Raw genomic sequence first — 24,677 nt, 5'->3', positions numbered from 1 at the left:
ATCAGTTTTTTCTTTTATGGATCTTGCTTTTGATGTTATGTCTAAGAACTCTTCATCCACCTGCCAGTTCCAACTATTTCCTATGTTTTCTTTTAGAACTTTTATATTTCCATGTTTTTACATTTATATCTATAACTCATTTAATTTTGAATAAAGGATGAGGTTTAGGTTCTTTTTTGCATATAGATGTATAGTTATTCCAGCACTATTTATTGAAAAGGCTATCCTTTCTCCATTGAATTTCTTTAGTGCCTTTGTTAAAATGAAATGGACATATGTATGTCAGTTTATTTCTGAACTCTTTATTCTGTTCCATTGATTAATATGTCTGTGCTTTCAACAATACCACACTGTTTTGTTTACTGTAGCTTTATCTTAGTTTTATTTATTTTATTCATTCAAATTTTATTTGCCTGGCTAATTTTTTTTCTATTTCTAGTAGAGACAGAGTCTCACTCTTGTTCAGGCTGGTCTCGAACTCCTGAGCTCAAGCAATCCACCCACCTCAGTCTCCCAGAGTGCTAGGATTGCAGGCGTGAGCCATCGTGCCCCACCTGTAGCTTTATTTTAATCTTAAATTTGAGTAATATTATTCCTTCCATTTTATTCTTTCCTTTCAAAATTGTTTCAGTTATCCCAGGGCCTTTTTATTTCCATATAAATTTTATAATCATCTTGTCTGTATCTATAAAAAAATTCTGTTGAGATTTGAATTAGTGTTACATTAAATCTATAAATCAATTTAGGGAGAACTGATTTCTTTACTATGTTGTCTTCTAATTCATGAATATAGTATGTCTCTCCATTTACTCATGTCTTCTTTGATTTCTTTCATGAAATTGACATGAACTGTGATTTTATTTGGACCAACTGTTTGCAAGAAGGTTCTATATTAGGAGATGGGCCAAGAAAGTGTCCTAAGCTAGCTGGTTTTCACAACACAAAAGCTCTCTTCAGCCACTACAAGGATATGTTATTAAATATGTCCTACAGATATGGCTTGTTTATGGGGTTTTTGGTGTGCCTTCTCTCTTAACTGGGCCTCACTATGTCTAGGTGGAACTTCTGCAGCCACAAAACTCAACCTTGTTTCCACACCCTCTTTGGAAGACCAGGACACCAAGTCCCACCCCCTCTCTCATGTATATACTCTCATGTATATTTTTGTTAGTGCTTTCTGAGATCTGCAACTGTTGGCCTTTCTCCTCTACTTATTCCCAGGTGGCTCCTGCATAAACACAACAATTATCTACAACCTTTAAAAATATACTGAAGTGTGTTTTTCAAGTGCTGCTGAAAACAAAGTTAAGAGTTTTTATTTTCTGTTTTCCTTTGTTGATTCTCAATGACTTCCAGGAAAGAAGGGAAGAATGCTGAGTTTTTGAGGCCATACTTTAGGGTACATTTCTTTTTGGTAAAGGAGGTAAGAAAATGCCTGGGATGGGATGGAGGCTGTTGGTAACTACAGACAGAAGACATGCTCTAGTAATGAAGAAGATGGCAGTGAAAAGGAGACAAGGGTCAAAAACTAAGACAAGTAACTAACTGATCTGTTCTGAGTTCATTCTCTGTTATCAGGGTTCTAGTAGGTAATGATAGGCAGCTTATGTAGGACTGTGTTGAATGAGCCCTGTGGTGAAGCATGAGTTATTAGCAGCCGTCATCAAATGTGGCTTCCCTGTCAGAATCCTGTGTGAAGAGCTCTCTGGGGACTGAAATGGAGAGGTAATGGCACCACTGATTTAGCTGTTCTCATCACTGGGCAGCAGCAGTACTATGTAATCAGATAGTTTCCCCTCCAAATAATGATGGAATGATAATTTAATTCCCTTTATTTAGGGTAGTTAGGAAAAAATAACTTGATTTATAAATTTATCATCATACATGACATAGAGACCCAATTTTCAAAAGCTTACATAAAATATACAATATTTTAATTCTATTAGTATTCAGTTGAATACTGTTTGGTGACCTGGAAAATATTTCCAGATGCCAAAGTCTCTTTGAGTCATACTTAATATGCACAAAAACAATTCTGTTTCTTTGACCTTTCTGGAAAGCTCTTTGTGAACATGTACCCTTTTTACTCAAGCCCAGGTTTCTTAGGTGGATCAAGCTAAACACAAATTTTGTGGGAGGCAGAGATCCCCAGATCACCAAGCTTAAAACAGGCAGTTTGCTCACCTTATTGTGAATCCAGAGAGCAGGAGGGTGATTCGTATATTTCACTGCCAATTCTATCATTCTCTCTTGTTCTAGCAGTCTTGGGCTGGAGTATATTGAAAATCCACCAACCACAGAGACTCCTGGGATAAAGAAATCAACCCTAAAAGGAAAGACAAATAAATGATTATTGTTGAAACTATTTTAAAAATAGGCAGCAAAATAAACTAAACTAACAAATCTTTAGCTAGACTAAAAGACAAGATAAATTAATAAAATCAAGAATAAAAAAGGGACATCATCACCAACCTTATAAAAATAAAAAAGCATATAAAGGAATTTTATAAACAGTTGTATGCCAAAAAATCAGTTAGCTTACATGCAACATACATTCCTAGAATGACATAAACTACCAAATCTGACTCAAGAAGAAACAAAATCTGAACAGACACATAACAAGTCAATGGACTGAATTAGTAATTTTAAACTTCCCACAGAGAACTCAGGTCCAGATGCCAGCACTGGTAAATTCTACCAAATATTTAAAGATGCATTAATACTAATCCTTCATAACTTCTTCCAAAAATAGAAGATAAGACTTCCCAACTCATTCTATGAGAACAGTATTACTTTCATACCAAAATCAGACAAAGACACGGCAAGAAAAACTACAGAGCAACATCCCTTCTGAATACAGACACAAAAATTCCAGGAATACAAGACTGGTTTAACATCTGAAAATCAATGTAATAGACCACTTAGTAAAATAAAAGACAAAAACTCACATGAGTATATCAACAGATACAGAAAAGGCATTTGAAAAAATCCAATGCCTTTGTATAATAAAAGCACTCAACAAACTAGGAATAAATAGGAACTTCCTCAGCCTGATAAAGGGCATCTACAAAAGACCCACAGCTAACATCATACTTAATGATAACAGGATGAAAGTTTCCCCCCCAAGATCAGTAACAAGACAAGGATGCCCACTCCCATCACCTTTACTCAACAAAATACTAGTACTAGTTGGCTAGTATTCAACTTACTAGCCAAGGCAAGTAAGCAAGAAAACGAAATAAAAGGCATCCAGACTGGAGAGGTGGAAGTTGCAGATGGCATGCTCTCATATATAGAAAATCGCAAGGAATTCACTAAAAAGATATTAGAACTAATAAACAAATTCAGATACAGTTCCAGGATACAAGATCAATATACGAAAATCAACTATTTCTATATACTAGCAATGAACAATCCAAATGTGAAATTTAGAAAAACAATTCCATTTATAATACCATATAAAAGGATAAAATAATCGGGAATAAATTTAACAAAAGAAGTATAAGCCTTGTACACTGAAAACTATAAACACTGTTAAAAAGAGTAAAGATCTAAATAAATGGAAAGATGTCCTATGTTCATTGAGTGGAAGACTTAATATTGTTAAGATGGCAATACTTCCCAATTGATCTAAAGATTCAAAATAATACCTACTAAAATCCCAGGTAGTTTCTTTGCAGAAACTGACAGGTTGACCATAAAATTCATAAGGAAATTCAAGGAACCCCAAATCATCAAAACAATCTTGAAAAAGAAGAATACATTTGGAGAACTCACACCTCCTGATTTCAAAAGGTACTTCAAAGCTAAGTAATAAAGATACTGTGGCACTGACATAAGGACAGACATGTATATCATTGGAAAAGAATTGAAAGTCCCAAAACAAATTCTTAAATTTATAGTCAATTGATTTTTTTTTGTCTTTTTGTTTTGTTTTGTTTTTTTTTTTTTAGACAGAGTCTCACTTTGTTGTCCAGGCTAGAGTGAGTGCCGTGGTGTCAGCCTAGCTCACAGCAACCTCAAACTCCTGGGCTTGAGTGATCCTTCTGCCTCAGCCTCCCGAGTAGCTGGGACTACAGGCATGCGCCACCATGCCCGGCTAATTTTTCATATATATATCAGTTGGCCAACTAATTTCTTTCTATTTATAGTTGAGACGGGGTCTCGCTCTTGCTCAGGCTGGTTTTGAACTCCTGACCTTGAGCAATCCGCCCGCCTCGGCCTCCCAAGAGCTAGGATTACAGGCGTGAGCCACAGCGCCCGGCCTGTCAATTGATTTTTGACAAGGGTGCCAAGACAATTCAATGGCAAAAGAATAGTCTATTCAACAATGGTCCTGGGAGAACTGAATTTCTACATGCAAAAGAATGAAGTTGGACCCCTACCTCAGGCTACATGCAAAAATTAAGCCAAAATGGAGCATAGGCTTAAATGTAAGAGATAAAATTATAAACTCTTAGAATAAAACACAGGAGTAAATCTTCATGGTAGTAGTTTCTTAGATACCATTCCAAACTAAAACAGTCAAAGAAAAAATAGAGAAACCAGACTTCACCAAAATTAAAAACTTTGTGCTATAAATGATATCAGTAAGAAAGTTAGAAGACAACACACAGAATGGGAAAAAATATTTTCAAATAATATATCTGCTAAGGGACTTGTACTCACATTATATAAAGAACTTTTACAATTCAATAATAAAAAGACAACCCAAATAAAAAATAGGCAAAATATTTTAATTAATATTTCTTCAAAGAAGATATATAAATAGCTAATACGCACATGAAAGGATGCTCAACATCACAGAGCATCATGGAAAGATGCCCCATGTTCATAGGTCATCAGGAAACTCAGACAATGAGCTACCACTTCATACTCACTAGGATGTCTGTAGTCAAAAAGACTAACAATAGCAAGTGTTAGTGAGGATCTGGAGAAACTGGAACCTTCATACATTGCAGGTGGGAATGCAAAATGGTACAGTCACTACTGAAAACAGGTTTGTGGTACCAGAAAATGTTAAACAGAGTTACCATATGAACAATTTCCACACCTAGGTTTATACCCAAGAGAAATAAAAATATATGTCCACTCAAAAACTTGAACACAAATGTTCAGAGGAGCATTAGTCATAATAGCCCCAAAGTGGAAACAATCTGAATGTCCATTAATATATGAACAAAATATGGTATATCCATACAATGGAATGAAGTACTGATACATACTACAATATGGATGAACCTTGAAAAATCATGTTAAGTGAAAGAAGCCTGTCACAAAAAGATTACATACTATATGATATGATTCCATCTATATGAAATGTCCAGAATAGACCAATCCATAGAGATGGAATGTGGTTGCCTAAGGGGACCGGAGGAGGATAGGGTGTACAGTACAGGGTTTCTTTTGGGGATGATGAAAATGTTCTAAAATTTGATTTTGCTGATGGCTACACAACTCTGTGAATATACTAAAAACCACTGAATTGTACATTTTAAATGTATAAATTTTATATGTGAATTATATCCCAATATACTTTTTTAAAGTGCAAAAAAAAAGGGCAACAGAAAAACCAACAAAAACATTCTCACTGTCATTTGCCAGAATTAAATGAGCTGATGTAGCCTTCAAGTTCCAAAAGTTTTCTGTTTTCTTCTTTTCTTCTAACAAAACTCCTATAGTCTAGAACTCTTATGAGTTTCAAGCCTTCAATAATACCATGCTACAGAAACCCTTTTGTAGTGGAGATTCTAGAAATTGCAACAAACCTAGTCACATAACAATAATAAAATTTATTAGAACATGGGACCAGAAAAATTATCCCCATGCCTAAGAAATGTAAACATCCAATCCAGGTGTTAGCCATCAAAGAGCAAAAAGTATCATCTTTTCCAAGCCTAAGATGTTCTCTGATTTTATCCATGATCTTAAAAGATATTCTCCTCTAATCTATGGCCTTAAATATCCAGCCACTTATAATAGTCTTAAAAAATCAGTTCTGGATTAGAAGTACTCCAGAAAAGGTCACTAGTCTACTTTCACTTGACTCTTTTCCATGAATACTTTAAATTTCCTTTCATTTAAGACAAAATAAAATTGAAATGCCTATCATTAGCATTTATTACAACAGTTTCTATATGCTGTCAGAGAGGAGGTATACAAAATCTCTACTATTTCCATGTTTAAAAATATAAATGAGCTACTTCTGCTGCTTCATCTCCTGAATTACATCGCCCTCTGCTGCTCGATGCTGATAAAGACCTTTCTTTAGGGTGAGCAAAAGGGAACCCTCTTTTCTAGTAATTCTGGCAAGCTATCTTTGGAAAAAAAGAACTCTTTCATTAAATAATACAGAAGAATTCAAACTATATAAAAACCCTGTCGGAATAGGTTTAAGGAATATGCACAAAACATATTTTACAATACATCTGTCCAAGAACAAATTAAGCTTTAAACATATACCTTTAAAAATGCCCTGTGCAGGACTGGTACTCTTGGAGCCACAAGTTGAGGCACTCACTGCACCCAGATAAGTGAGCATATGCAAAACTGAGAGGAGGGGCCCACATGTGCCTCAACATACCAGGCAGCCATGTCTGCCCACAGAGGCAGCTTTAGTGCCCAGCGCATGGTGGCCATGCAAACCATGGCCGAATAACAATGTTATATTATGAGATCCCAAAATTCTTCAGTCCTTGGCCACAGTATTCAAAGTTCCTCTCTCATTCACTTGTGCAAACACTACAGAGAGCACCTGTCTACCATGTATAGGCACTGTGGTATTTGCTGGAGGTACAAAGCTACACATACGTTCCTGCCCTCAATAAACCCACTCTACAAGGAGGAAAATTAACAAACAAATACAATTAAATGGGCTACGATAAAATCTGCTTAGAGTGGGGGGAGGCAGGGCAGAGAAGAGAAGAGTCAATTCTACCAAGAGTGGAGAAATTAAGAAAGACTTCACAGAGGAGATGCCTCTTAAACTGAGTCTTAAGAGACAGTGCTTACCAGACAAGCAATGGAGGAGGATACACCCTGAAAAACGCCAAGGATTGCAACACTTTTTATGTGTGGTCCTATGAGAGTCAGGGCTGCTGCGCACAGTTGTATAGGCCGTGTAATGTCTACAATGCAGCAGCACTGCTCAAGGGTAAGGGTAAAGTCTTATTTCTCTAATCTTGCTCTTCCAGATGTACACCTTTTCCCAATAGGGCCCAAAGTTCTTTCTAGCATAAAAACTTATGTTATCCTATAGAAAGTCAGAAACACACAAGGACCAAGAAGTCATTTTTTCTCTGCAAAAATGCTCTGGACTTGCTTCTCCTCAGTGGGTACCCTAAACACAGCTAAATGTGGACTGAGAACTGACGGAGGCATGAGCAGTGCCGTGGTGGCAACATGCACTCATCTACTCCTACCGGGACTGCCGGCTCCTCTAACCAACAGCCTCGCTGCAGGGAAACTGACCAAGAAGCTAACAATTGGAATCTATCCCTTGGACCTCTCCAGCACAGATGATCTAAATGACTGAGTGAAATACTTACTGGCAATACCAAAAAGTAAAACCAAATGAATAAAGTTAACATTAGACATTGTGTTAAACACATTAAATATCCCAAAACATAGGAATACTACTGCTCCCTCTTTAGAGCTATAAAAACTGAAGCCCAAGAGTAATAAAGAAACAGTCCACATCACAGAGCTAGCAGGTAGAAAGGAAGCACATGAGCTGGGCAGTCTCCAGAGCACCAGGGGGACATGGCCTCCCTCTGGGGAGGAGTCCCGCCCACAGCAGTGCAGCCATTGCTGGAAGCAGGCAGCAAGTGCCACAGCGGAGTGTGAATTTGGAAACTGAGGGCAGCAGCACACTGCATGCGAAATGTTGGTGGCATGCTCCAGCCCCAAGAGGGAATGCTAATCTTTCTACCCCTGGGAGGAGTAATTCTGGTCAAAGGCAGGACTCACCAAAGAGTTGCTAAGCAAGCAGCAGGCCTACTGAGAGGCCTCAGAGCACAAGGATTTTAGCACTGCTCATGTGAGAAATGTTTTGAGATGGTTTCCTCTTTTGGCCTTTCTCTCTGGATTGGACTGCTAGGGTTCTTAGAGCTGGTTTCCCAGTACAGGAACCAGTTCCCTCTGGAGGGCCCAATAATTACACAGCAACAGCATAAGAAGAGCCCCCTTTGGCCTATATCTGATCTATGCTCAAAGTGTCTATCTACGTGGGGACCTATGGCCAAAGCTGCAGCTAGTCAGAGAGCATTTGTTCATTATTTATTTATTATTCACTTATTTAGAGCTGGGCCTGGAACCCCATCCTCAGAGTTTGGCAGGCGTCAGAGGAGGCCACCAGTCAAGAATGCAGAGACGTGGGAGCGTGGCCCAATCTCTTACCCCAAAGATGAGCCCAGCAGTGATCCTCTATCTCCAGCAGCTCTCCACTCTAATAATCCTAACTACACAAAATGCACGGCAGCCATATCCCAACTCCCTCTCCCTAATCTTTGTCCTCTTCTCCAAAGTACCACATGGAGATGCTACTGAGCTGATGATCGGAGAGAGCCTGGAGCACAAAGCCATCTTAGCGATAGCACAAAGGCGATGGACACTGCCAATCTAAGCAAAATGGCCATTCTGTAATCATATGGTCAAATAACAAAAGGAACTCACAAACCCTAGAGTCATACCCAGCCAGTGACAACCACCCTGCAAATCTGTTCTCTAAAGCAAGAGTGTGTCAGCCACATATTAAAACCAGGTCTAAAGTTAGGGAAATGACCAAATCCACTCAATGGGGTAAGATAACAAACATAAGCCTCGAATAATCTTGAGAATCACAATGGGACTCCATTTCTACCCCTGTATCACTAGGGAATAATGACATTTTTCTTCTCAGGTAACTGCAATTTACAAGTGCTAATACACTTGCAGGCACACCATGGTGGCAGCACTGTAACAGGCTTTTTCTAACCAGGAGACTAGGGTCTGAGTCTTGGCAAAATTCAGAGTTGAAGGCACAAAGACAATGCTGTGCACAGGACTGAAACACTTCCACAGAAGGGAAATATGGAAAAACAGATCATTATAATTAAAGTTTCCACTTCCAATGTAATAAATGCTAAACCACTTCTGAAGGGTAAATATGTTGCCCACCCCCTAAAACAGCCAAAATGCATTTAATATGTATCATCGAACATGTGCAAAGATTGCAGTAAATTGCTTCACGAACGCAAATTATTGCAATCAGCATCTTGTTTTCTAGTTCTAAATTCAAAGGCAAACTATTAACACAAGACTGCTAACTCTTGCTATTATCACACTTGCTATTATCACACATCCTCCTTCTAACAAAACCACATTTCCAGATGGACTGCCAAAATTAGTCAAGTGACTCCTAAGACATACTATCAAGACTGACATACCAGAAATTCATTTAGAAATGAATGCTTTATTTAAATAAAGGACACACACACCCAAACACACCTTTCCTAGGGAAATTCAAGTTGCTTTCTTTACAATTCAACTTGAATTGCAGCTCAGCAAGGCCATCTGAGGAACAGAGGGACAGCTGGGCTGTTATCCTATCAGCATACTGATTAGTCCTCAGAGTCAAATGGGACACACTTACGATTTCTGTGTGTGTGGGCTGGGCCTGACTGGGAAATCCTCATAATAAATTAAGCAAAATATTTAAACTCAACCCAGACAAGGTATGAGTGACACAACGATCCAGTCAAGAGTGGTCAGCTCTGTGATGACATCACTGGTTACTCTCCTTTTCAGGCTGCTTTGTGTTTACTCTGCACTGGACATAAGACTAATTTTTAAAAACATATGAATACCCAGCAACACATAACTCAAGCGGATTAAATTACTGCAGTGCATTCTGTAAGCAGCCATTCCTGCAGAATGTAATTATCAGAGCTGTTGGTTCCATGGACTAGAACTAGCTGCTTTGTTTGAATCTGGAAAATGCAAGACAGCAATTTTCATATATAACTGAGGAAGCTGTGGGCTCAAAAACCAAAGCAGGCTCTGAGGCCAGGAAAGGAATCAGATTCTCCATACCAAAAAAGGCTCATCCTGAATGGAAATGATGTACAATTCCCTTGGGGAATGTTCCCTTGGGGGAACGGCTAGCCACAGAAGTCCTTTCTAGAAGAAAAGATAATCCCTTCTATCTAATGGTACCTTCTTGAATGTACACACTTGGAAAAAAGAAAACCAACTTACCACTGGCCAGCTTTAAAAGAAAAGTCTTGATCGGCAACAAGCAAGCGGAGGCTCTTCACTGATGGTGACTCATTGGCAGCTGCGCACACCTTAGCTGCTGACACAATCTAAAACCAAACAACGAACAGTGGCTGATGTTAGTACATACACAACAAGGGACAAACGGTGGCTTTCCAGGAACTAAGGTTTTTTGAAACCTACTGAGATGTGGTTTTTGAAAATTGCCAAACAAGGTAAAGTATAACTTTGCTTTAGTTCTGCCTACCACCAGGTGAACAAATTTTAATTAACATCATTTTGGGAGACTTCCTATCATACTCATTTAATTTATTCTGCACATAAAAACTTTCTCTTAAAGGGACCACTTAACCAGCATTTATTTGATGAGTATCCATCATGTGCCATGCACTGGGCTAGGCACTCTGGGAAGAGCTCAGGGAATGGGAACCTTGTAAATAACCCTGTGTGGCATCTACAGTCCCCATCATTGAGGGTCCCTGTTGCTTCTGAGTGTGTACGGAGTGCATCACAAGCTAATTGCAGAAATTAAAAGTAAGCACTTAGAAACATTTTTAGCAATTTTACAGAGTAATTCTGTGTGTTTTGAATCTAGTAATAGAAATCAACTGGGTTTGTGCTCTTTATGTCTTTGGTTTTTTAATTCATTTTTTTCTAATTCATTTTGTATCATACAGTATTTTATATTTTATAAAATACAGTTTACAACTTTAAAACAACAACAAGAGCCCTTCCCTATAGATTGTTTGAGAAGAACTATTCTAAATGACATATCTGATTTTTGGAAAGCCCTGAACAGGTCACAGGTCTGATGCAGGGGCTATTCAGGTAAGTGCCATCCATGCCTCAGCACCCCTCAAATTCAACAAGTAGGGAAAAAAGACAACATGACTCTTTCCTCAATCTCCTACTGTTCAACTTCACTTGTGGCAGCAAATCAACTCAGTAGCAGTTGACCAAAATACAGCCCTCTCCTGGAGGGTGTTACCTTCAAGGCTCCACCAAACAGTGCCTTGGAAATCTGTCAAGGTCGATGAATGGCCCAGCCTAATGCTAGCTCATTCAGGTCCTTTTCTCCAATAGGACTACTGGGTCTAATTAAACTATCAATGGGAGACCATTTTTAAAAATCCGCTGGAAAATTCTCCTGATGGACAGTGGCCTCCCTCACCACCTCAAAGTATCTCCTAAAACTGTCTACCTTTTCATTTCTCCTGCAAAATCTCTTGGCTTTTTCTCTGTATTTTTGCCAAGCCTCTCTTCTTCCTCTCCCAAAGAGCAAGTGGTGTGATTTTTCCATTACTAGCCCTCTCTCCCTGTGCTCTTGATCCTCTGAAACACTGCTCTGTCAGCAGCCACCAGCCCTTTCCTTCATGTTCAATTTTCCTCTCTTTAGTATCTTCCTGTTTCATTAGACATGACATCTAATGGCATCTGCTCAGCCTGACCAATTCAGAAACAAAATAAAGGAAGTAGCAGAATTTGGCTGTTAACAGCATGGGCTCTGCAGCTGAACCGGCTGGTTTAACCCTGGCTCCACCATTACCAGCCATGTGACTCTGGCAAATTACCTAGGCACCCCCCACCTATAAAATGAGAACACCTATAGCTCATAGGGTTCCTGGGATCATTAAATGAGATAATATATGCAAAAGCACCTATAATACTGCTGGTCCACAGAACTCATTAAGTGTTGGTTACAATGTACAGGCATGTGCCACACAACTTTTCAGTGAATAATGGGCTGCATACACAACGGTGGTCTCATAAGATTATAATACTGTATTTTTACTGTACCTTTTCTATGTTTAGGTACACAAATGCTTATCATTGTGTTACAATTCCCTATGGTATTCAGACAGTAACATGCTGTGCAGGTTTGTAGCCTAGGAGCAATAGGCTATACCATATAGCCTAGGTGTGTAGTAGGTTATACCATCTAGGTTTATGTAAGTATACTCTATGGTGTTCACACAACATTACTCAGGAACACATTTCTCAAAACATATACCTGTCATGAAGCAACACATAACTGTATTTTATTGCATTAATGAGAATTAATTGATTAGTATTTGTTTTACATTATATATTATACTTTATTCATTTTGTTTTTATATATATGCCATATATATTTCTGCCAATCACAGTGCTGCTACACAGAACCTTACAGGCTTAAGTGCACCCCAGGAGAACTGCTCACATGGACAACAACAAAGAGCTGTGCAGAGTGGTGGGCTGATACCACAGGTACACCCTAGCCTATCAATTACTTTGCCAGTGCAAATTCCAAAGCTATACTGTCTTTAAGATATTTTATTTCCATGCAAGAGATGGAGATGGAAAACAAAAGAAGAAAAGAAGGTTATTTTAGAAATCTTGCCTTTCATCCCTTCCTCCACTGAGATGATCAGCTCTTCCTTAGCCTGTAGAATCTTCCCTTTTTCCTAGATGCTCTCCTTAACCACAGGGAATCTGGCTTCTTCTGCTCTCCTGTAACTTCTTTTCCAAGGTTGGTCAATGTCTTCCTGAGCAACCAAATTCAATGTCTAGTCTCAGTTCTCATACTCCCTGATCTCTCTCAATTTGGTACTTTCCACACTAAAGCAGTCTCCTTGCCTGGGATAGCCAAAATTGAACTCTTAAGGTCCTCTCCTGCGTCTCCAACCTGGTTTTTCTTTTCTCCTTTACCACTCCTTCTGCCACTTCCTCAGTGGAAGCTTTCCTTAAACTGCCTCACTCCTACTCGAGTACCACTCCCTCCTCTAAGTTCAGGACCTCGAGGACTCACAGGCTACTGTTCCCAATCCCAGAGACTATTCATTACTTTTCTGCCAATCACAGGCTCACATCTACTCTCACCATAAGTAAAAACAGTTAATGCCTGAAGAGTGCTTACCTCATGTATATACCAGATGTTAGGTTAAACGTTTTATGTGTATTATTAATTCATTCAGTTGATATAAGTAATCATACTATATCCCAAAAGATAGTTTTGTTATCCTCCATCTTGCAGAACTTGCTCAAGATCTCCTAGCTAGGAATTGCCAAGTCAGGATTCAAATCCAGGTCAGGCAGGCCCTTAATCACCTGACAGTTCTGTCCCAGTGGTAAAGTCACTTATGCATACAACTCAGTCCACCACATTCCTTCCTTCCACAATTTTTTTTTTTTTTTTTGAGACAGAGTCTCATTCTGTTGCCCAGGATAGAGTGCTGTGGCATCAGCCTAGCTCACAGCAACCTCAAACTCCTGGGCTCAAGCAATCCTTCTGCCTCAGCCTCTCAAGTAGCTGGGACTACAGGCACAAGCCACCATGCCTGGTTAATTTATATATATATTTTTTTTTAGTTGGCCAATTAATTTCTTTCTATTTTTAGTAGAGGCGGGGATCTCGCTCTTGCTCAGGCTGGTTTCCAACTCCTGACCTTGAGAGATGTGCCAGCTTCAGCCTCCCAGAGTGCTAGGATTACAGGTGTGAACCACTGTGCCTGGCCCCTTCCACATTTCTTAAGCATGGTGCCCAAAACTGTGGGAATCAGGATGCAGATGTGGAGAAGGCTGCCTGCCCTCACAGGGCCCTGCAAAACTAGCTTCTTTCTAGCACCAGGATTTCAATTCTTGAACTCAATACAGTCAAATATATTTCTGTTGATATACAAACACACACTTTACTTTTTTGGCATTTCGTCCCTAACATAGCCACATTCCATGAATTCAGTTAATGTCTTTTCATTTCCTTGCCCACCTGCCACCATCCTAAGTTGAGAATTTCTCTCTTCTCACTTGAACTATTACCTTGGCCTCCTTCTTGAGTCTTGTAAAGCAGCCAAGAGGCAAATATTCTCAATGTTCTAATTTCACTGAGTTATTCCCAGCTCAAAAGCCCTCAAGGGCTCTCTACCACTCAACTATAAAAAAATTGCTAAAAGGCCTATTTAACTCATACCAGCTCAAACTCCTGCTTGTGAGGTGGTGGTTTACCAGCCAAACTGGACAACCTATTGGTCCTCAAAGGTACTTAATCCCTGTCTACCACCCAAAACTCTGCCTAAGTCCTTCAGCAAACACCACGCTCTCTCAGTTCTGTCTTCCGACCTCCTGCTCATCCTTAGGCCCTGCTCAAATACTCCCTATGCCTGCGGTCTTCCCTCTTCTCTCTATCCTCTCAACTGAACTAATACATAATGCTTGCCTTTCTTATCATATTTAGCCATACTAATGTAAATTACAGACACTCACAAACATGCCTTTCCACCACATGGATCATAGCCATAGATCTGAATCATAGCCATAGATCTAGATCGAGCACAGGGCCCAACATACACTAAAGCTCAGTAAGGATTTGCAGAATGAATAAAAACTATAACTTAAAGTCACTTAAAATTGGTTTCCAGAACAATGATAGGTAAATGTTCAGCTTTTTGTTGTTTAAAAAAAGTTTGTGTGTGTGTGAATACACAGAAAATCCAGGATCACGTTCAATAATGTGGAAGAGGTCAGAGAGGGAAGAGATTTCTTCAGCAGAACTGGTATCTTCCTTTGCCTACCACACATTCTATTTTAAGTATCTCATCACAAAGCCAAGTAAAAGAATCAGCAGAGGTCTCACCATTAATTTATTATCCCCATTTTTTATGTTTACAAAAAGGAAATGTTATTTTATATAAAATAAGCATTATTTTCTTTCAATATTATAATCTGTTAAAACATAGCCAGGAGCTAGATTATTTTATTTCTAACAGCTTAACTGGCATCTGTTGGATTCCTTAACAAAACTAGGTATATATAAGCTTTAAACAAATCCAGAAGAGTAACCTGGTAACAGGGAAATCAACATTCATAATCACTGCAAAGGGAGCAGAATTTCAGCTGAACTATGTGAGAATGCTTCATAATCAAATGCTAGACTATGTGAAATGGAATCATTTCCCAATGTCCAAATATAAAATTCAATGAAGAGAATGAAAGCTAAAATTTCTATTAAGCCATATTTTCATTTGGATACAATTTATAATGAAAAATCTTCCCATTATGTCTATTGGTATTATGCATTATGTCTATTGGTATTACAGGTTAAGTTTCCCTTATCTGAAACATTTGGGACAAGAAGTATTTTGGATCTTAGATTTTTTTTTGGATACCAGAATATCTGAATTATACTTAACCAGTTAAGTATCTCTAATCCAAAAATCTGAAATCTGAAATGCTATAATGAGCTTTTCCTTTCAGCATCATGTCAGTACTCTAAAAGTTTTAGATTTTGAAGTGTTTGGATTTCAAATTTTTGGATTAGAGATATTCAACCTGTAATATAAACAGTAATATACCCATTGCTATTTGTCCTAATAATCTGCACAAAACTATTACAATTAGAACACAAAATGCCTTGCACAATTCATGATTTTAAAGACATGTCTCCCTCTTACTATTAAGACTTTATTTTGCTTAATACAAATACTGTATCTTAAATATTTCTAGCAATATGGATTAAAAAATTAACAAAATTTTTTGAAGACTAAATATTTATTTTATTCCAAAGCTAGTTCATATAATTAGGATCTATAATCATGGCCCTTGTTACATGCCAATCTTTCATTACTTTTATTGAATAAGCAAAACGTAATGGAGAAACTAGATATTTTAACATTTGTATTTGCTCTTATACTTAATGGATCAAAAGATTTCGCAACCGAAACCTCAACTAGCCACGTCCTAAGTTAAAACACATGGCAGGAAATGAAGTTTCCCATAAAATAACATTTAGACTCTTCTACTGTTCAATAAAATAACAACATATTTGCCAATTTTTATTAGTACACATTTTTAATGCTTAGACAGAATCAGCATCTGAAAGGAAATTCCATCACACTTATTTTAAAAACTGGTTTTATGTAAGATATTTTGATATTACTGCTGATGCAAAAGTCTCAAAAGTACAGGAAATAGGTTTTTCTTTGGAAACCTGGCTAACTTTCCCTGTTCACTCCCATTCATTCATTTTTGGCTTAAAAATTGAAGCAAAGGCAGGATTACAGATAACCTAAGACAAAAATGTAGTTTTGGCTCAGAGAATTTCAGAATTGAAAGAAACTTTAGTCACTATTAAGAATAATATGTCATTTTACACATAAGGACACCAAGACCCAGAGACATTACTTAAATGGCAGCCAAATACCAATCTGATGTGCAGGAATCTGATTTTAAAAAGCTGATTTTACTCAAGTGATTTACTGACAAAAAAAAGACCACAAAATTCTCTATCAACCAAACAATTTTACTTCTTCAGGGGCTTATGCTGATCAACACTACACCCTGGAATGATGAGTGAACTACTCCTACCAAAGGCTAGACTGTCCACCTGGGCCAGTCTCCTCTCTGCTTTCTCAAACCTTCACTCTAGCAACTATTCTCTCTCCTGCATCACTCCCTCCCCTCCCGTCTCCATCACACATGTGAGCTCTAGGATCTCCCACTTCAGATAACAGCAACACCAGCAGCAAACACCTATAGACAGCCTCACCATGTGCCAGGCACTTGACAAATGCTCATTCATTCAATCTTCACAACAACCCTAGAAGACAGGTATTACTACCATCCCCATTTTACATATGAGAAAACTATGTAGCCCAGAGCTAGCAAGTGGCAAAGCAGAGATTTGAATCCAGGCACTTGAGTGCTTTGCTGCTTTCAAAACACAACAAACAAAATAAGTATCTCCCTTAATCCAATTATCACCCCACTTCTCTGCTCCCATTCACATCAAAACATTTCTAGAGTTATATGTGGTCCTGTCTCCATTTTCTTATTCTCACTCTCTCTCCAACACAATCCAGCTGGGCTGTCATTCTCAGCAATGTACTAAAGCCAGTCATTCTGGTTACCCATTTTGGTAAATCCAATGATGACCTCTCAGCCAAATACAGAATGGTTGGCCACGCTCTCCTTTTTGAAACACTTTTTCTCCTGGCTTCAAGAGCACTCTGCTGATTTCCTTCCTGCCTGGCTGGATATTCCTTCTCCATCTCCTTTGCTGGCCCTTGCTCTTCTGCTTGGCCTCTCAGTGTCAACACATCCCTGGGCTAAGTCCTGAGTCCTCTTCCCCTACTCTCTACATGGCTTAAACTTTGTATTCCCAACAGTGAACTGCAAACACATATTTCCAACTGCCTATTTGAGTTTCCATTTCAAACTTCACGCAACCAACACAGAACTTTTTTCTTCCCAATTTTTTTCCTTTTTATTATGAAAATTTTCAAACAATACAAAAGTAGTAAAAATAGTACAATGAACCCTCATGACCCAGATTTAACAGTCGATATGAGTTGATATGAGTTGATAAAACTCATGGCTAATCTTGGTGCATCTGTAACTCTGTCCACTGCCACCCACCCCCGTCCAGATTATTCCAAAACCCAAACTCTTTATTCCCCTTCCTACAAATTGTTCTTTTCCATCTTAGCAAATAGATGCCACCATCATCACATTACCTACCATATTATTCAAATCCCAAACCCTGGAAATCCATCTTGGTTTCCTCTCCTCTCACAAATCATCCATCCCCCTGTGCCCCAACATCCTCTGTGAAACCCACCAGCTCTACCTCTGTCCCAGATCCATCCCCACTGCTACCACCCTACTGGAAACTACCATCACCTCTCCTGAGACTAGTCAATAGCTTCCAGCCTGGTGTCAAGCAAGAAAAGATCCATTTAAAATGTAAATTACTCATTTCCCAGCTTAAAACCTTCCATTACCCTTAGAATAAAATTTCAACTCCTTATCCCAGGCTATAGCAATTTATACCACCTGGCCTACCTCTCATCCTCTCTCATACCTACTCTCCTCTGAACATGCCAAGCTCATTCCTGCTTCAAAACCTTGGTTCTCACCAGTCCCTCTGCCACAAATGCTGTGTACATGACTGGTTCTTTTCCTTATTCAATTCTCAACTCAAATGCTATACACAGATTTAAAGTTGCCTGTCCCAGACACTCTAGCTTCCCATAACCCTGTTTTATTTCCTTCACAGTGTATATCACACCTGACACTCTCAGGATTATCTGCACCAGCTCCACATACAGCAGGGGCCTTTGCCTGCCTCATGCACTGTTGTATCCCCAGTGCCCAGAACAAGGCTGGGCACACAGCAGGTACTCAGTACATGTCTGTTGAATTTAAAACAAAATTCACTGCATTTGACTGGGTCCCTTAGGGAAAAATGGAAAGATCCTCACCTCTTAAATTGCTTAATTTATTGAACAAGTGTGTCAGTGAAACACACTGCCACTATATTTTAGATACTACCCAGTTAAATTCTGAGCACAGCTAAGTAGTAGTACGACAGGCAATTAGGTACATAAACTTAGTCCCACAGAAATCTGAGGTCAGGGGCTTGTCTATCATTTTCAATGCTGCAACCCCAGGACCTACCCCAGTGTCAGCCATATTTTGAAATGAATAAATGGATATGTAAGAATTAGTAATTGAAAAATTCTTTCATTGCCAAACTTTCTCATCAAATGGATGAATAGAGTATATCTTGCTCAGTGGGCTAACCATCTATTGCAGCCAAGCATGGAGTGACTCCTCCAGTAAAATTTTAGTCTTGCCTGAACAAAATTTACAGCATGAAATATTTCCACTCTTATCTCCTTGACATTTCTAGGGTTACTGAGACTGCTTATTCTTTGATTCTTAGGGGGAAAAAATGTGGACTTAAACACAAACAGTCAAATGTCATTCAATTCAGAGTTCAGTTTCCTGCATCAGCATGACCTCAGACTGGTTACATTTATAGTCCCATTTTATGATGTTAATAAGTTTTCCAGAGGGACTACAAAGACCAATACTGGAAGGACATTTCTAGGTGAGTGCTCTACTCTCTACCCACTCCAGGAGTGGCGGCAGGGTCCTCTGGCCTAGGAATTCTGAGCTGAAGCTTCCCTTTATCCCTGGAGACAGCTCCTAGGCTCTGCTTCCTCTTTGTAAAATCAGATGAGGCTACCTTATGAACTTAAACTGAAGAGCAAATGACACAGGGAGTTTTGTAAAACAAATTTGCTATACAAACTACAGGGAAGAGAGGAAGACAAGACTATGAGCAGATGATCTAGTTCTGTTACAGCCTAACTTCTGTTCATTTCACCAAGTCCAAGGTTGAGCCCCTACTCTATGGCTAGGAGCACCCTCTAGAGGGATTGGGGCGAGCTTCTGACGACCATACACTGCTGATGTGGGAGCCCCAGACATCATCTAGCTTTCTCCAGTTTCTCCCATCTCTTTCCAGTTTTCATTCTGTTTGGGAGAGGAATGGAAATTAGAAATAGAAGAGAAGAGTGGCAACTTAAAAATTCTTCCTCCAAGGTACTACTATGAATTGAATTTTCTGACTTGTGGGCACTAAAATTCACAACTTTTCAATCACGCTATTAGAGTTTACATTAACTTTCTTTGTAGTTTACCTAAACTGGGCTCAAAATAATCCCCCAAAAGTCCCAATGATTTTGTCCTATAAAGTTCTGAAATGACTACTCTAATTCAGGGACTGGCAAACTATTACCTGTAGGCCAAATCTGGGTATTTGGTAAATAAAGTTTTATTGGAACACAGCCACACCAATTTGTTTACAAATTGTCTATGGCTGTTTTCACACTACAAAAGCAGAGTTTAGTAGTTTTAACTAAAACAGCATGGCCCACAAAGCCTAAAACATTTACTATCTGGACCTCTATAGAAAGTTTTTCAACCCCTGCTCTAATTCTGCCTGCCTCAAAATACAACAGGAAATAGTATAGTGCAAGCCAATTAAATAAACAGCTTTTTCTTCACAACCAACAAGGACTTCACTTTTTAAAAGTGAAGAAATTGCTTTTAAAAAGAAATCCCAACAAGTCTCACATTTATAGAATCAGCATTTTTGTGTATTGAACAAACTAAAAACAAATATTTTCAGATTTATCATCATTGGGGAAAGTGTATTTTCCCACATGCTCATAAATCAACTCTTCTGAACTAATTTTACAGACTTTTAAAAAAACAAACAAACATCAACTTAAAGCTGAATCAACATCACCCTCAGTCCCAAAGCAATTTTTTGAAAGTAGAGTTGGCTTTAAGAGTAGAGCCGAACACTATGCCTTTACGTTAGTGTATCCTTCTATTAATACATAAAATGAAGCTACCACAATACAATTTCTGAGTATGTTTGTTGAAGTGTATAATCCTTTCTAAAATCAAATAGATTTTTTTTACTGTTATTTTACATAGCCCTGCAACACTAAGCTAAATATATGTGAATATGTGAGAAACTCAAAGAAAGCAAATTGATATCCAATTTATGTTTTTAAATAAAAATGGGGTTACTCACTGAGGTAAAGGGTGAGGATCCTTTATTTATCAGCCCTTGGCACCCCTTCAGGTGGTAGATTAATTTTCTATAGTCTGAATATAGTAGTAAAAATCTGTACATTAGAAGGGTAACAAGAGTTGGTCCACCTTCCTTTCTCAGATGTTAGTGCTTTCTCCCTTGATGAAATAAGATGTTGTTCTAAAGCAAAGGCTTTGGGACATGGTGCCAAAAAAAGAAAAGAAAGAAAGAAAAAGAAAAGGTAAGCCATTCATAAAATGTAGGCTCTAAAAGTAATTCTATCCCTAAAATAGAATCTTAAACATCATATCTGTGAGGATGGTTCCCTCAATTGCTGCTATATTCCCTTCCTTAAAAGTTAGTCTGTTCATTCCAAGTTTAAAAAGAAAAATGTAAGTACTTCTCTGTCATCTTTTCCAATTAGTTACCATATGTCTTGCTCAGAAAATTTCTGAACAGAACAATAACAAGCTGCTTCTGACTGTCCTTTAAAGAGACCAAACTCATCTAATGACTTACTTGTAAACCAGTCATAACTGTGCACAAACTGTCCAGCCAGAAAAACCTCCCATACCCCAAAGATACAAACCTCCCGGCGAAGGACACTTGCAGTTCTCTCCAAGTGATCAGTTTTCCTTATGGATTTCATTACACTTTAAAAGAAAGTAAAATTAGGTTATTAAGTATTATCCTCATAAAAATAATAAAATTAGTTTTTCCTTTTTCATGGCTATCCAAAATACAATATAACATTATGGATCCCACAAAATGGCCCGTGAATATTTCCACTGAACTAAAGTTTAATGGTCTGATGGCATGCCCATTTAAGCCAAGGTGTTACCTCTTTCAGGAGTTTCACATGCCTCCCACAATCATCAGCAAGTCAAGTCTCTTTGAAAATCAACCTCAAATGACACCAAAGGCTTAATGACTTACCTGGTTAGAGTAAGGCGGCGCAAAGTGCTGGGTGTCAATCTCAATAAAGGGGCCTGAGCACAGATGGCTCCAACAGAACCTCGCAACAACCCAGGAATCAAGACAGCAGGACAGGCCATGGTACTTCCTGGGCAAACATAAAACTGAAATTTAAAATTATATTTTAAGAAAAAGTGGAGAAATATCAGATTACCTTAGGAGCCAATGAAGAAGAGTTTGGATTTCTGTTGGTGATGTTATGAGTTGATCCACTAGCAAAGCAACCAAGAGCCTAACCTCACCTTGACAAGGTTTCTGCCACTATTTAGAGTTGATTCAAGGTATTGCACTGGTACATAAGTATGTAATTTTTGGTGTTATCAAACATTCATTTTCTCTACTAGTTTCCAAAATCTCTGACCAAGTTCGTATGACTAATCTTATGCTATTATAGAAGAGGAGAGATTTTTATAACTGCCTGATAATTGTATTCCATCTAAAGAGCACTATGTAACTCTTTAATATTTCTTATTATATAAAACACAAATGAGAGGCAAATTTACTGAGGTTCCCAAATATAAAATGCTTAACGTTCCCAGATATTAAAAACCAACAAAGATAACAGTAACACTACTCATAATGGCTAGAACTGGAAACTATCCAAATGGCGGCCATTACTAAAGTAGATAAACTAGTTGTGATATATCCACACAATAAGATATACTATACAGTAACGAAAATGAATACACTGAAATTACATGCAGTAACATAGATGAATACCACAAATATTCTAAATGAAAGAAGCCAGACTAAAATAACACATAAAAGAACAGGATTGATTCCAATCATATTAAGTACAAAAATAGGCAAAATGAACCTACAGTGTTAGAAATCAAGTTAGCAGCTTTCCTTGGGAGGTGGTAGTGATAATGTTGTTTCTTAATCTGCATGCTGATACATATAAAAAGTGATCTTAGAATGTGTGTACTTTTCTGCTTGTATATTGTACTTCAGTAGAAAGTTGCACACACACACACACACGCACACACACACAGATTCCTCAACATTTCAAATTGTAAAAACTACTGGCCTATCAGAAAATGCACTGATTACGAACCAGATGATATATATTTTTTGTTTCTTTCCTATGTCAATTTTTAAACATTTCTTTGCCTAAAATGGCCACATTTAACATGTTATATTGCCATATCTGTCCCCTCCTATCTTAGTTGAAGAATAAATGAAAATGTATGTGAACACTTTTTTTTCTAAGCTCTTTGGAAGGCATTATGTAAATTAATTGTAATAAATTTAGTGTTAGGAAAATATTCAAGCTAAGTGTGTTTACATTCCTATTCCATATTCATTAATTTAGTCCTTCATTCAACAAATATTTACTAAGAGCCCAGTATGTGGCAGGCACTGGCCTAAGTACTGATGACACAGGCATCGAAAAAACAAAGACCATCTTAGACAGTTTGCATTCTAATAGGTGGTGACAGACAATAAATAAAAGTAAATAAATCAGGTGGTGATATAAGTAATATATAATTTACTCAGCTATAACCAAATCATATCAAAAAGACCACTGTTTCATAACTTGTCTTTAGATAAAAGATCTATATCTTCTTGTCACAGTATAATACAGCATCCTTACAAACACATTACTTGCTGTTTTTCCCTCTAGTAAATGATAAAAGTATAATGCCTCTTTCACCTCACACAAGACCACTAACTGTAGTTTTTCTCTGTTAAATTAATGCACTCAATCAAAGATGGTATGTTAATCACTGAAAGAAAGAATCTGAAACTTACTTTAGAATTTAGAAGTCCATGAGATTTTAGGAGTCATTAAGTGTTCAGCTGGCTGACTGACACAGAATGTTTTGGTCCTGGTATTACACTGAGACCTTTGGATATACACCACTTGGAACATGGACAATTTTTCCATACATTGAAATTCTCACAAAGTTCCTGCAATGGCATAGACAATACAGAACGTTTTGGGAAACTGATGAAAAGCACCGCTACCTCTTAGTTGCAAAAGGAAAGGCTCATTATCATCAGTAGGCATCACCTCACAGCAAGCCCACTCTCAAATACCCCCTTTCCATCCTTTCTCCCCTCTTACATTTTTACTTTTCTTTTTTGATTACTTCTCTTGTTTTTCTTCCCCAGCCTATCTTTAACTCCTGCTACTTAGGATATCCACCCTAGGAAACAGTGGACCAAAGGCTAGAATGATACAGTTCCATGTCACTTGAGGCCAAGTTCCCTGATAAAATTTAACTGGTATATAGTTATACATGGAAATACTGTTCTGCTCAAGGTTTTAGAGAACAATTGGTAAAATAAATCGCCCTCACAATAGGATAGATCATTTTGTGATTATACTGTTTGAACAGTCTGCTCAACTAAACTGAAAAACAAAGAAATGTTAATTTTTAAAACCTGTTCCCTTTAAAATTCTAAAAACTTGTTTCTAACAGTAATCGTGACCAAGAGTGCCACCTACTGGTAAATACAGGACATTTTTATAAATGTCTGTTCAAAGTGCATTCCAAAGTTTTATGCCAGTCCTTTGAATAGGTATTAACAAAATTACTCATTTTTTGAAATATGTCCAGTGGTTTCATATGTTCCATATGAGTATTTAATCAACCACAGTATATCAATAAATATTAAGCAATTCCTAACACCATATAAAGACTATTCCATCAATGTTTGTACCCTCACAGGCCTTACCTTGCCAAAAATCTTAATTAGCTTTATTTCAGAAACACAGAAAGTTATCATAAATGCTAAATAAAACTGAAATCCATTAAATAAGTAGTAAAACAAATCACTGAAAGCACCATATTAAATTTAGGATTTAAGATTAATTACACTTGTTTTGGTTCAACAGGTACCCTCAGCTCATTCAACAATTACAGAGGTAAGACACACAATTTTAGGCCTTGGAGATACAGTAAAGAACCAGATACAAGGGCGTTGCCATCATGAAGCTTTTATTACAACCCGAGAGACAGATAATAGTAAACAGATAATTAACGAGATAATTATAGATTATGAATGTGATACAGTAAGAGTGATGGAATGGGAGGGGTAAAATCAGGAAAAGCCTCTCTCAGGTGATGACACC

General features: G+C 38.0%; 1 protein-coding gene across 5 annotated transcripts in view; it reads right to left on the bottom strand.

Moving 5' to 3' along the window:
* The window catches only part of OXNAD1 (oxidoreductase NAD binding domain containing 1), a 47,204-nt gene that overhangs the window by 17,793 nt on the left and 4,734 nt on the right, over positions 1–24,677 (bottom strand). For 2 of the 5 annotated variants that reach the window (XR_001154697.2, XM_012766962.2), the window contains exons 2-6: positions 23,351–23,509; positions 21,557–21,683; positions 21,210–21,273; positions 10,237–10,343; positions 2,185–2,326 (exon numbers count right to left, since the gene is read on the bottom strand). Coding sequence is in view for 4 of the 5 variants with exons in the window: in XM_012766962.2 (XP_012622416.1) it covers positions 2,185–2,326; positions 10,237–10,343; positions 21,210–21,273; positions 21,557–21,675 (432 nt within the window). In the remaining variant the exon portion in view is untranslated. Of the gene's footprint in view, positions 1–2,184; positions 2,327–10,236; positions 10,344–20,620; positions 20,813–21,209; positions 21,274–21,556; positions 21,700–23,350; positions 23,510–24,677 lie in introns of those variants that run through there. The other 3 variants (XM_076005540.1, XM_012766967.2, XM_012766966.2) reach the window with 3 other exon arrangements.

The sequence above is a fragment of the Microcebus murinus genome, chromosome 1 (assembly GCF_040939455.1).
Source record: "Microcebus murinus isolate Inina chromosome 1, M.murinus_Inina_mat1.0, whole genome shotgun sequence".
In the NCBI taxonomy this organism is placed as follows: domain Eukaryota; kingdom Metazoa; phylum Chordata; class Mammalia; order Primates; family Cheirogaleidae; genus Microcebus; species Microcebus murinus.
This window is presented reverse-complemented; position numbering and strand designations above follow the sequence as displayed.